The sequence below is a fragment of the Bombyx mandarina genome, chromosome 15, assembly GCF_030267445.1.
Source record: "Bombyx mandarina strain Sakado chromosome 15, ASM3026744v2".
Taxonomy (NCBI): Eukaryota; Metazoa; Arthropoda; class Insecta; order Lepidoptera; family Bombycidae; genus Bombyx; species Bombyx mandarina.
Genome location: NC_143221.1, coordinates 11525579 through 11537814, shown reverse-complemented (window position 1 = coordinate 11537814; position 12236 = coordinate 11525579). Strand labels below are relative to the sequence as shown.

The 12236-nt window shown below is 37.3% G+C and overlaps 1 protein-coding gene across 22 annotated transcripts in view; it reads left to right on the top strand.

Moving 5' to 3' along the window:
• Positions 1-12236, top strand: part of mtd (TLD domain-containing protein mustard) — a 115574-nt gene that overhangs the window by 78151 nt on the left and 25187 nt on the right. For 8 of the 22 annotated variants that reach the window (XM_089733282.1, XM_089733281.1, XM_089733280.1 and 5 more), the window contains 8 exons: positions 36-233; positions 995-1165; positions 3657-3848; positions 4509-4657; positions 5141-5233; positions 7090-7217; positions 9316-9478; positions 11011-11149. In XM_089733282.1, the coding sequence (XP_089589408.1) occupies positions 36-233; positions 995-1165; positions 3657-3848; positions 4509-4657; positions 5141-5233; positions 7090-7217; positions 9316-9478; positions 11011-11149 (1233 nt within the window). The remainder of the gene's footprint in view (positions 1-35; positions 234-994; positions 1166-3656; positions 3849-4508; positions 4658-5140; positions 5234-7089; positions 7218-9315; positions 9479-11010; positions 11150-12236) is intronic. The other 14 variants (XM_089733285.1, XM_089733283.1, XM_089733275.1 and 11 more) reach the window with 3 other exon arrangements.

Below are 12236 nucleotides of genomic sequence, written 5' to 3'. Positions count from 1 at the left end.
TGAAGTGTGTGACGGTGTCATCTTATCTGTTGTAGGTGTCTTCGAGCGCCTCCCAGTGCAAGGAGGAGAGCCTGGAGGCATCTCGTGAACGCGCCGACAGCTCGGAGGGCGGCGACGGCTCCGAGGACGCGCCCGCCGACGACGCACACCACCTCGTCAAGCTCTCCTACCACGACTCCGGCATCGACATCCGCGACCCGCTCCTTCACGTCACGCCAAATAACACTAAAAAGGTAAAATAAATTGCCAACCTCTCTACACACCTCTCTATATTTCTTACCTGATAAATTTAATAGGTAAAAATCACCAAAAAGCTCCTTCAAAACACCTTTTCACGTCTAACTCAAAAACTCTAGTCCTCGATTAATTTTATTTATCACTGGCTTAAAGGTCTCGTTAATAGAGCATAAAACGTCAAAAAAAATTCATCACAGACCACAGTAAACCATAGACACAAAAATTTAGTTCACTTCTAAAATCCAAGGACTTTTTGGCTGGAACGCGAAGAGTGGAGTTGTGTGATTTGTTTAATTTTGTCTATTTAGTGTTTCTTCAGGTTTAAATATGTAATAACGATGGTTTATTAACTATTTAGTATCTGTGAAAGTGCACTAATATGGGAAAATAAATCAAAACCCCTGGACGTAACTTCTCGGGATTCTCCAAAAAGTCCACTGAAAAAGTCTCAGTAAATGACCACTATTAATAATTTTACTGTGATTATATTTCATCCCACAACATCTCGTGTCATCTCATTTCATGCCATGTTTCATATTAATCAATTTCATTTCACTTCGTATTATCATTTTTCATATATAAAATATATATACGACTATATAAAAGATTAGGCTGTATAGTATGACACCTTTGCCTTTCCAGTTGGAAAAATAAAACTACTACTACTAATCCAAAAAACAGAATTAATATAACTAACCAAAATTCAAAGTAGGTAGCTTCGGACACACAATTTCACTAACAAAATAATTTTCGATAGGACCTAGACAACGAGGATCATTGTCACGAAATAAATACGATATACGAGTCCGCGGAGGACGTTTGTATGTATGACAACTGGCATTGTGGAACGCCATACGAGGACAGTTCGTTGAAATGTTTCGTTGTGTTACACCCGGGAGCCGATAGGATGTCGAGCTCTTCGCACGAGGTGAGGGACCGGTGGACGGGACCCTTGAGAACTTCAACCAAAAATTGTGGCGTTCATTTCTATATGTCCCTTTAAAATTCGCTTTGGGAATCAAATATTCTCACAATATTTTCTTCTATGGTATTGGTACTGTGTCCAACTATGTCTTATGTAACTATTCTGCTGTTTTCTTCTGTGTGTATTTCTTCGCATTTTGTAAGATGTTCCGAAGTTATTTTTCGGTCTGCGACGTTTCTAAATTAATTACGTCCTAAAACTGTTTTTTCAATAAGTCTATACTGCGTTTTCTTTGCATTGTATTTGTATCCAATTAGAATAATCTTCAGAAGTGTAGATCCTGACTTGGAAGAAGGTATAGTAACCGGCAAACTTCTTGAGCAAATGACCTTGACTGCGCAGAACCGAATTTTAGATCACTTTGGTGGTGAGGGTGAGGCACGACGGCAGGGGAAATCGTATCGAGCGCTTTATTGGTAGATCAGTCGAACCTTGCGTCCCGCACCGCGCCCTCGTTCCGCTTGCTCCCAAAAGTACGCTTGCGTACAGTGGAAAGTCTATCGTTATTAATCGTTAAGTTATTTGTTATAATTACTTGTGGACTTTGTTGCCATTGCTATTTGTTGAGTGTTTGTTGATTTTTTATAAAACATACACTATGCCGTGACAAACCGATGTAGTATTCAAAAGAAAGGGTAGAAAAATTGTGTACGACGTATATTGCTTCATTATAAAACAGGGGAAGAATGATATGGAAAAATTAAAACAGACTTCGGAAGTAACAAAACCATCAGTGAGTACTGTTAGGTGCAATTATTAAGGAAGCTAAAGGCTCTGGCTTGCTCGCCGTGCTTCGGACTCCGGGTAAGAAAAGATCAGGGAAGAAGAAAGTTACCGGAATGGATAGTTTCGTTCAATCTGTATTAAAAAGATGTAATCAAAATAACTACATAACAAGCAGCGAAACTCCGTACCGTAGAAAGGCTTCGAAAAATTTAAAGAAGATATAAATTTTAATGGCTCGGAATGAAGCTTACGACGTATTATGAAAGAGCTAGGCTTTAGATGGAAAAAAAGAACAGAAAATAATCGGAAGCTGGTAATTGAAAAAAGTAACATACGATTACTACGAATCGAATATCTTCAAAAAATAATTAATTATAGACAAAAAAGAAGACCGAATCGACCGAGTTGTAAACTACACCGATGAGCCCTATGTCGACTAATCACGATGATAGCGACTCGGGTGATGAAAACAGTGATGATGATGGTCAAGATTATGATAAGAAAAAAAATTTACAAATATCAGCTTCGCTTCAATTGAACCAAGACCTGGCAACAGCTCTAGTTTTGACTTAGTAGAAGGAATATCTATTTTACCCCAAGATTAAATTATTACAATTATTAACCTATATGTTTTGTTGATGTTCTAATAAATATATAAATAAATACATATGTTGATTTTAATAATTTAATAGCATTATGACGCAGAGTAAGTAATGTTTTTGCACGTGAGTGTACCATGCGCGAACTTACCCCCACTACGTCAACAAATGCTCAAGAAGTTTGCCGGCTATTATACTGCGTTAATTAATTGATTGTAAAATTTAAAATGCTCTTAAGAATAATTTTACGTAATATTTATTTGGGAAGCTATGTATGGGTCAGACGAACGAATGTAGAGTGGTGAAGAAAGACGAAACGGCCAGCAATCATATTAAGTGCCACTTAAATAGTATCAAGTACATTGAGTTCAAAGTTCAAAGTAATTGCCAAGTGAACGAATTAGTGTCAATCAAGGTCCTTTGTGATCAATAGCGTAAGTGCTAATAATGTAACGGATGCATGGGTTGAGCAAAATTATTATTTAATGAAAGGGGAATCGATTGAACTATTGTGGGCTTTTTGTATTGGTACTTCATGTTTTTAATATTTGACTGCACATAGCTCTTATGTTGAGACTAATGACAGGCATACCTTTTATTAGCTTGGTTTGTTTGTATGTGACCGAATCTTCGAATATATTTTTCACCAATTTCAAGTAGTCCGATAAACTAGAAAATTTGGACACGCACCATTGTCCGATGACAATACAATAATTTTATAACCTCGCTCTAATGTTCTGACCTATATCGACAAGATAAAAAAGAAAGGTTAAATAAAATTTTAGTTCGGTTTTCTATTGCTTGAATATTTGTTGATTTATGGTCTAAGTAAATATTTATATGATGATATTTGTGGATTTTTAGCGTTAACTAATTAGCAAAATTTCCAATTCAAGAGGATCTAATTGATCAACAAAATCTAATATTAAATACAGTGTTAATTAAACTGTTAGGCTAAAATTAGACTGTTTATTTTTACCAATGAAATATTTCTCTTTTATTTCGGAATAATGATGATGTGTAAAACAAAAAGAAAATAATAATGGAAAGTGTAGTTCAAAGTAAATTTAAGTGTGAGAAAGTATTATAAAGAAGGCAATCCGTTTTAGGTGTACAGCGACGCGGATATCGTGCTGTCTGCGGACTGGGTGCCGCCGGTGTGCGTGTCGCGCGCCGAGCCGCCGCTGTCGGCGCCGCCGCTCGGGGAGAACGAGAGGGCGCCGCGGAAGTCTACCGTCTCTTTCTCGCTTGATGGACAACAGCAGAAGGACGACGCCGCTAAACCTGATAAAAAGAATAAGGTGAGATGATTTGACTTTTACTGGTGGTAGGACCTCTTATGAGTCCGCGCGGTCGGGTACCACCTCCTTGCCTATTTCTGCCGTGAAGCAGTAATGCGTTTCGATTTGAAGGGTGGGACAGCCGTTGTAACTATACTGAGACCGTAGAATCCTTTATTGTACCCCATTTTAAGAAAATTGCGCGGACGGAGCCGTATGAAATTTCTCACACCTATAGAGAATATAGAGCAGGATTGCAGAGTTTTAATATTTTTTTTAATTATGCAGAAAAAATACATTAATTCAATATAAAAAAAAACATTACACACAATACTATGTATTAGACACACACTCGCATGCATACTATTGAATTTATTATTTAAGTCAAACTTTTCGTATTGCTTGAAGTATGTGGTCAAATTGAGAATAGATTAAATATTGTTTGTCTTTATTGATATTTCTCTAAAGTGTAGTCGCGGCGAAATCTGTGACACAGAAGTATCAATAATCTTTGACAATATCACCATAATAATGTTCAAACTTATAATTCCAATTAAATCATAGTCGAATTTCGACTATCGAGGGACCACTAGTTATATACATGCGGGAATTTTTTTGTTTTTTATTTGTTCCTAAAAACACGGTGGTCACAGTTTGTTAACAAATTATTTCCTAACGTAGATGCTGAAGAGGCTCTCCTACCCTCTGTCGTGGGTGGAGGGCCTGACTGGCGAGGTGGCGTCCGGCACGCAGGGCTCGCAAAGTGACTCTCTACCCACTTCGGCCGACAGTCACAACTCAACAAGCGTCTTTTCCAAAGTATTCAACAGGTAACCAGCTCTTTGATTAACCCTAATTCATAACAAAAGATATGACATTCCTGATGGAATTTTACTAATGTTAATATTGTTAATAAATTTTAATAATTTTGCAAAACCAATAACGCGATAATTGTATTAAAATTTCATTGATTCTCGCTCAAATCTGCGAACATGACAGAATTTCATATCTTCGTTTTTTTTTTGTTTTTTTTTTCTTCTAAATTTTACAAACATATACGCTTGTACAGTTTACGTCCGCACATTCTGTTATATACGAACCGATACTCACACAACAATACTTCCTCCCCAACAATGTATTTGTACTGACGAACGCAGATAGCACACATCGACATGTCGCTACAACACACACGCACACGAACACATACGCACGCGTCGTGTGTAACTAATGTCTGTGATGGTTTTCCTCTGCTAACCGTGGATGCTAACCGGGGACGTTATAACGCGCGACTCCGCTCTGTTCATTGCGCGTAGCTCCCCAATGAACTTAGTCGAGTTCGGCACTGGTTTGTTCCTGAATAAGACCCCGTCCGAGGAGGCGCCCCACGACGTGTTCGCGACGCCGGGGTACGTGACGTCACGTTCCGCTGACAAACTTCTATGTGCCAGAAATGCAACGTGCCCCCGAACGACATCACGTGACGTCATCGGCTTCCTACATTCAATTATAATTATCTATCAAACTATACATAAAAACGATCTTTATTGAACCCGTCCGATAAATTTTAGTAGCGCTCTTATCTTATCAATTGAATATAATTAACAAAAAAAGACACGCCCCGAATTTAACGCTTCCTAGTTTGTTATTTGAAATCGGTTAAAAAAAAACAAAGTCGTAATGTAATGTCGTTCTGGTTTTGATCTTCTATTGTCTTGTTGTTTCTGTGTTATTGTTTTCACTTTTAAATACAATTGTTCAAATCTTGTTGTTACCTGTGTATGTATACTAGCGTGAGTTTTGTAATAGTGTAATTGCCATTATACCAAAATTCGTTTAGCTTTACATGCTCGATTATCAAAACCATTATGAAATGATTGTCGAAACATGGTGCTGAAAATTATCTGAATAGAGTTGGCAATTTTAATGTAAACCCCCTTTCATAATATCGCGAAACAAGCGGACTGTAGCAATTTCATATCTGCACAAACCCAAAGATGAAACATAATTTGTGCTTTGTTCGATTAGTTAAAAACATCGGAATAATAAACTTGAAACTTGTTTTAACGCATTTTATTAAGTATGTTGCTAATTAACCGGTTAGCTTCATTTCAGTTCTCTCGTTATATGCACAAAAAGTATTTGACAATTTGACGATTTTTTTTCGAAAAATTTTATGTACTTATCGTCAAAATGTTTTCCCATATTTTCCCTGAAAATAATTAAATCTAATTGGCTCTATTTCGAAAGAATACACGCAGTAATTTTTGAATTTCAATTATTTTTATAAAATTCTAAATTGTTCATAAATCATTTATACCTTTTCCGGTTTCTGCAGTCAAATACGCCAACCCCATTACAAAACCATAGGAATATTTTCGAAAATCATTTATAAGCATTCGTTTTCAGTGGCATGTTGTATACGTGTTAGGAACTTAGCTTTCATTGATCATGGTAAAAGAAATTCTATATTTTTTTTGTAATTTTATCTTTTTTCGTATGATGAACTATCATCAGTTTTATTCTAAATTCAATCGTACCAACCCATATCACATCATTCGTGTTGTTAGCACCTTTGTATTCTAATTATGTTTAGCATGTTAACGTATATGTATGTGCGTCAAATGGCTTCAAAATGAAAATAATTGATGTTGTTTTTATTCACAGGTTCTGACGCAATTACTATTGTTATGAAATTGTCTTTTAAAGCCGGACAAATAAAGAGTATTTTTAGGACGCCTATATATAAAATCTTATCTGTTATTTTGAGCTTCATATTAAGCAGTAAAAATGTTATAAAATTTAGTTTAAAGCTCTATAAAATTTAGAAAGAATTTGGTTTCCGATAGTTTCCCCATTAATGGTATGGTTACCCTCGAAGCATTTTGATAGATATTTGAAAGACACATGGACTTCCCTTGTTCGAATTGACTTTATATTCTAAACGCAATAAGGGTCATATTACAAACGTGCCAATTAACATACCAATGTAAATAGAATAGGGAGCCGTTTTTTTTTAATGTTTCAATGCAAGCTTTTTAAACCTTAATTACCAACTAAACTAAATCAAAATAAATGATAACTTAACCGTGGTTCACATACTAATACAACGATTAACCACATGTGACGTAATGGGTTTTTTTTAATTAATTAAAAAAAAATTATAACCATCAGACTATGTTTTACTATACATATTTGAGATTGATTAATCTTTTTTATTATTAAATCTTTTAGAAGTATGTAATGTTATGTTTGGTGTGCACAGGCGCAGTTCGTTGGGTGGGTTTGGGCGTTCTCAAGCCAAGACCTCAACGAGCTCGATGCAGCCGCGCCTTGACTATCGCAGCATGGTCTCCGTGGATGACATGCCTGACCTTTTCGCCTCATTCGACAGTACGTAATAATTATAGCCCATAATATTCCTTAATGATGCAAAATTATATGATACGTATGAATACAATAGCGGTAGGCGGTGACTTGACTGTGTGTCCCTGAAATTTGTGACGTTTATGAGCGTTGGTCAACAGGTTAGCCTTAGGCTTGTCTGTCAAAGACAGGGGCTGTCTAACTTATTTCATTTACTGCCCACTTTGAGAATAAATTATTTTGTAGCGCCCCCATTTATTCAACTACTTATAAACCACTATAGCGTGAGCTCAGTTGGTGTCTAAGAGTCTTCCAAGATGAAATTGCAAATCTCTACAAAAGCCTCTCCACAACGCCCCCATTTTTTTTCTGGGTCTCTTACCGCCCCTCTTTAGGCCTGCAGCGCCTACCAGGGGGCATTATCGCTCACTTTGAGAAAGGCTGGTCTAAGGCAATAAAAAATGCATAACGATTATGCACATATACTCGTGTTGATGTAGTATACAAATACTGACATCAGAGCGCATTGTTAGGCCACAACATCATTGTCGCTAACCACATTTAGACTTGAGATTTCAAATTTTGGAGCCACTCTTTGTAGAGACATTATTAGGTAACTAGAAATGACTTGGAATTTAAATGGTAGGTAGCAACTCCTCTGTAACGGTTCAACATCAGGTGGGCCGTACGCTTGCCTGCTTATTGAGGCAATAACAAAATACCCAGCAAATGTATTCTAAAAAGAAAGAGACTGGATGACTATGATTGATTTAATTCTGAATGCTGACCATTGCAGGGCTGACAGCAAACTAGCAAAGTTTCACCAACGACATGAACAATGATTGCATTTAAATTGTGGGTTTATATAGTAATGTCTTCGGTTTTCGCGAATAGACACAATTAAAGCTATTCTTACGGAATGATATCGCGTTTTTGTTGTCATTATATTATTTCTCCGATTTCGTATGTTCGAATATAAAAAATTGTAGACAATCCGAAATGTTGAGATAAAACCGTAAAAGGTTTTTTTTTTATTTAAAAATCATCTGTAACATGAAAACGTACCGATTTCCTTTTGTAATCTCTGAACAAAACTGTGTTTTTCCTGTCTAACAAAAAAAGTTACAAAATGTACTTTGATTGATAATCATAAAAGGAAATTTGACTCGTAAAATTAGCACGAACACAATAACGAAACCGTTTTAGGACGAAGCTATAAATATCATTCCATAAACTTCATTACTTATTGATTTAATTGCTATTATCTAGTCGCTAAACGAAATGACCGTGACTTCAATTTTGGACGGGTTAATCCCGTTAGCGAACCAACTTACGTAATGTGATGAAAAGAAATGTATTTTTTTCATCATGGAAACATTATACATATAAAAATGTTTTTTTTTTTTAAAGTCTATCACATTTTCTTATTCGTTCCTGTGAGCAAATGAACATTTGAACATTTTTTCGTGCGTGCGTGCGTTTCATTGATTTACATCGTATACGACGTTATCACGTCAAAACTATTGAGCCTATTATTAGAGTTAAAAATCTTCGGACACATTGTAATGAGGACTCTATTGAGCGGTTGGTGATGCAAGGGAAAGTCGAGAGCAAAAGAGCTCGCGGACGATCTCCAACACGATGAACCGACCTCATATAATCTGTGACTCACTCCAACATAAATAATTGCTCTCACTCTGCGAAACACCATGCCACATGGCGTCGCATAGCGATAGCATCGGTATCGCAGGATCCGACTGATGCATGACCACGACCACTCTGTCAAGAGTGTACGACTAGGAGGAGAATCACGTCAAAAAAGATTAGGCCGCGGTTGTTTAATAGTAAAGTGTTTTTTTTTATTGCTTATATGGGTGGACGAGCTCACAGCCCAACTGGTGTTAAGTGGTTACTGGAGCCCATAGACATCTACGACGTAAATGCGCCACCCACCTTGAGATATAAGTTCTAAGGTCCCAAGTATAGTTACAACGGCTGCCCCACCTTTCAAACCGAAACGCATTACTGCTTCACGGCAGAAATAGGCAGGGTGGTGGTAGCCACCCGCGCGGAGGCAAGAGGTCCTACCACCAGTAAGTAAAGTTTGCGATTGTTTTGTGTATAGAGCTCATACCCAGACCGGCGCGTCCCAGCGACGATCCCCCGCTGTACCTGCGGCTCCGCATGGGCAAGCCGGCCGGCCGCCCGCTGCCGCGCACCACGCCGCTCATGTCGTACGGACGGAAACGGATGAAGCCGGAATACTGGTTCGGAATCCCACGCAATCGGTAAGTTTCGCTTATTATTTAAACCAATATTCTAATCGATTCTTGGTTACTGGCTTAAATGTTTTTGAAGTCGTCGTGGCCTAAAGGATAAGACGTCCGGTGCATTCGTATCTAGCGATGCAATGGTGTTCGAATCCCGCAGGTTGACTGCCACGGTGAAGGAATAACATCGTGTAATAAAAATGCAAAATTATAATTTACGTAATTACCGGTGGTAGGACCACTTGTGAGTCCGCACGAGTAGGTACGTTTTGCAGTAATGCGTTTCGGTTTGAAGGGTGGGGCAGCCGTTGTAACTATACTGAGACCTTAGAACTCATATCTCAAGATTGGTGGCGCATTTACGTTGTAGATGTCTATGGGTTCCAGTAACCACTTAATACCAGGTGGGCTGTGAGCTCGCCCACCCGTCTAAGCAATGAATAAAAAATGAGAGCCCGTGTAGACTATTAGAATGTTTTTATTTTTAATTAAATAGTACCACGGTAGAAATATTAAACAAATTTTCTATTCTCGGTGAATTCAAAAAAGAAAGTCAAAGTGTAAAACGGCCAGCATTAAATTCATTCATTAATTTAAATTTACTAGCAATGGTTATTACACGCACGGCTTTTAACTACAAACCACAATATGATGATCAATATTTCGAAGAATAAAATGATCAAGTACCTATAATAAATAAAACACAATAGTTAAGTTTACTGATTAGACCGTTCAAGTTCAAGTGCCACTTTGTGATTTTTAATAAAGCTATCACAATTGTTAATTGCTTACAAATTGTACAAACAAGAGTCATCGTTTCTAGACATGTCCTTCATAATAAACTGAACTTCAATGAACCCAATCGACTTTACACGAAGTCGGTTAAAATTATCGATATCTTTAATATTACAAATAATGTCCTCGTGTTTTTACAAATCGCGTTCATCCTGATTCGGATTTGCTAGTCAACTCTACTCTTTATATAGTTCTATTGAAAGTGGACAGACACATTACCGGAACAAATATATCTACAGACCACGTGACTGCCACCGTCCACTGTAACAGTTGGAAAGCTGGAGGGTCGAATTTGATTAGAACAATCTTTCTCCTTAAATTACAAGCTGTGATAGCTTTGCGATAGAAATAGGCAAGAAGATGGACGGTGACGTCTCACAGCGTCAGTTTAAAATTATGTATAAATGTTTAGGGCAGATGTCTTAGTACGAACGTGTTTTTTTTTTTTTATTGCTTAGATAGGTGGACGAACTCACAGCCCACCTGGTGTTAAGTGGTTACTGGAGCCCATAGACATCTACGACGTAAATGCGCCACCCACCTTGAGATATAAGTTCTATGGTATCAAGTATAGTTACATAGTGTTGTGAAATGATTACGAAGTCAATATAAAAACCGTCTCTAAACTCTTAAAACCTAACGCATCACTGCTACCCAAATATCCAGGGTCTAGTCTACTTGTGCAGCTCACAATACGCTCTCCCAGTACAGAAACATCTGGAAAATTGATAGACGTCGAAGTGTTTGTTTAACAGCGTCGACGACCTATTCAAGTTCCTAACTCACTGGGTACCGGACCGGTACGGGCCCCTCGGTGACGTCACCGCTCAGGGCTACGAGCTCATCGATAGCGACACCGAATGGGATGACGACGACCCCAAACCTGGCAATAAGGTAAATAAATTAATTAGACTAATTTGATATAGTCTGTGCCGTAGCAAAACGACAAATTCCATTCTTAACAAGATTGAATAATACAGGAAATGTCAGATGTACATATTTACTGCAACTGGAATGACATTTGTGACATAAGCCAGTTGTTGTTTAAGTGTTCCGTATTCAATATGCATCGTTTAGTTTTCGCGAGTGATATGTGCGATATTTTATCTAATAATGTCTACCGCCGCTTGGACAATGGACAAACTATTAAGCAGCCCAAAGTGCTTCGTACCTTTATACAAATTCATTAAAGACACAGTGATTCCAATATAATTATTGTGAAATGAAGTGATTAAGAAACAGGAAAACTGATTAGGCTTAAAGTACTTTGTTTCCAAGCCAGTAAAAATTTATTGTAAAAAAAAAAACAAATACCGTTTATTTACAAAACGAATGAAGGTAAAATGTATGTATATGCTTGCTTGATGGCTTTTTCATAAGTCCTCAACCACAATGTCCCGAAACCTTTTTAGAGTTCATAGAATTGATTGATAAGTTGACGATTAAAGTTTTACGTCAGTGACGTCACTTGTTATCTTTTGAAAATAGGCTGAATACAAAAGATATACGGAAGGCGGGCTTAAACCTAAATATCTCGACCGAAAAAGCAGATTATTTTGCTAGCCCAATTCACAGTCAACGTTTTATTATTGTGTACCAGAATGATTACGGGCTTTGTTTATATGAGTTTTTGTACGTATTAAAAATGTACACATTGTTGTATAAATTAAAAAAAAAATCTTTATAGCTACTAATAAAAGATTTATCCAGTCCGAACTCGTACAATCACCCAAGTAATTTACGACCGCGTAAAGAGTCGTGGAGCTATCGTCGCGATAATGCTGTGATGTAAACAGTTTTGACATTTAAAAAAAAACTGTATGATTTCGGCACAATTATCGCGCAGTGGTATGTCCCAACCAAGAGGTTCCGGGTCAGATCGATGGTGTTATCTCGTGTCCCTACGATTGCTCACTTAATATAAAGTAATGTATATTTAACTAGACATAATACTCGATCTACAGTTCATATTTTATACTGA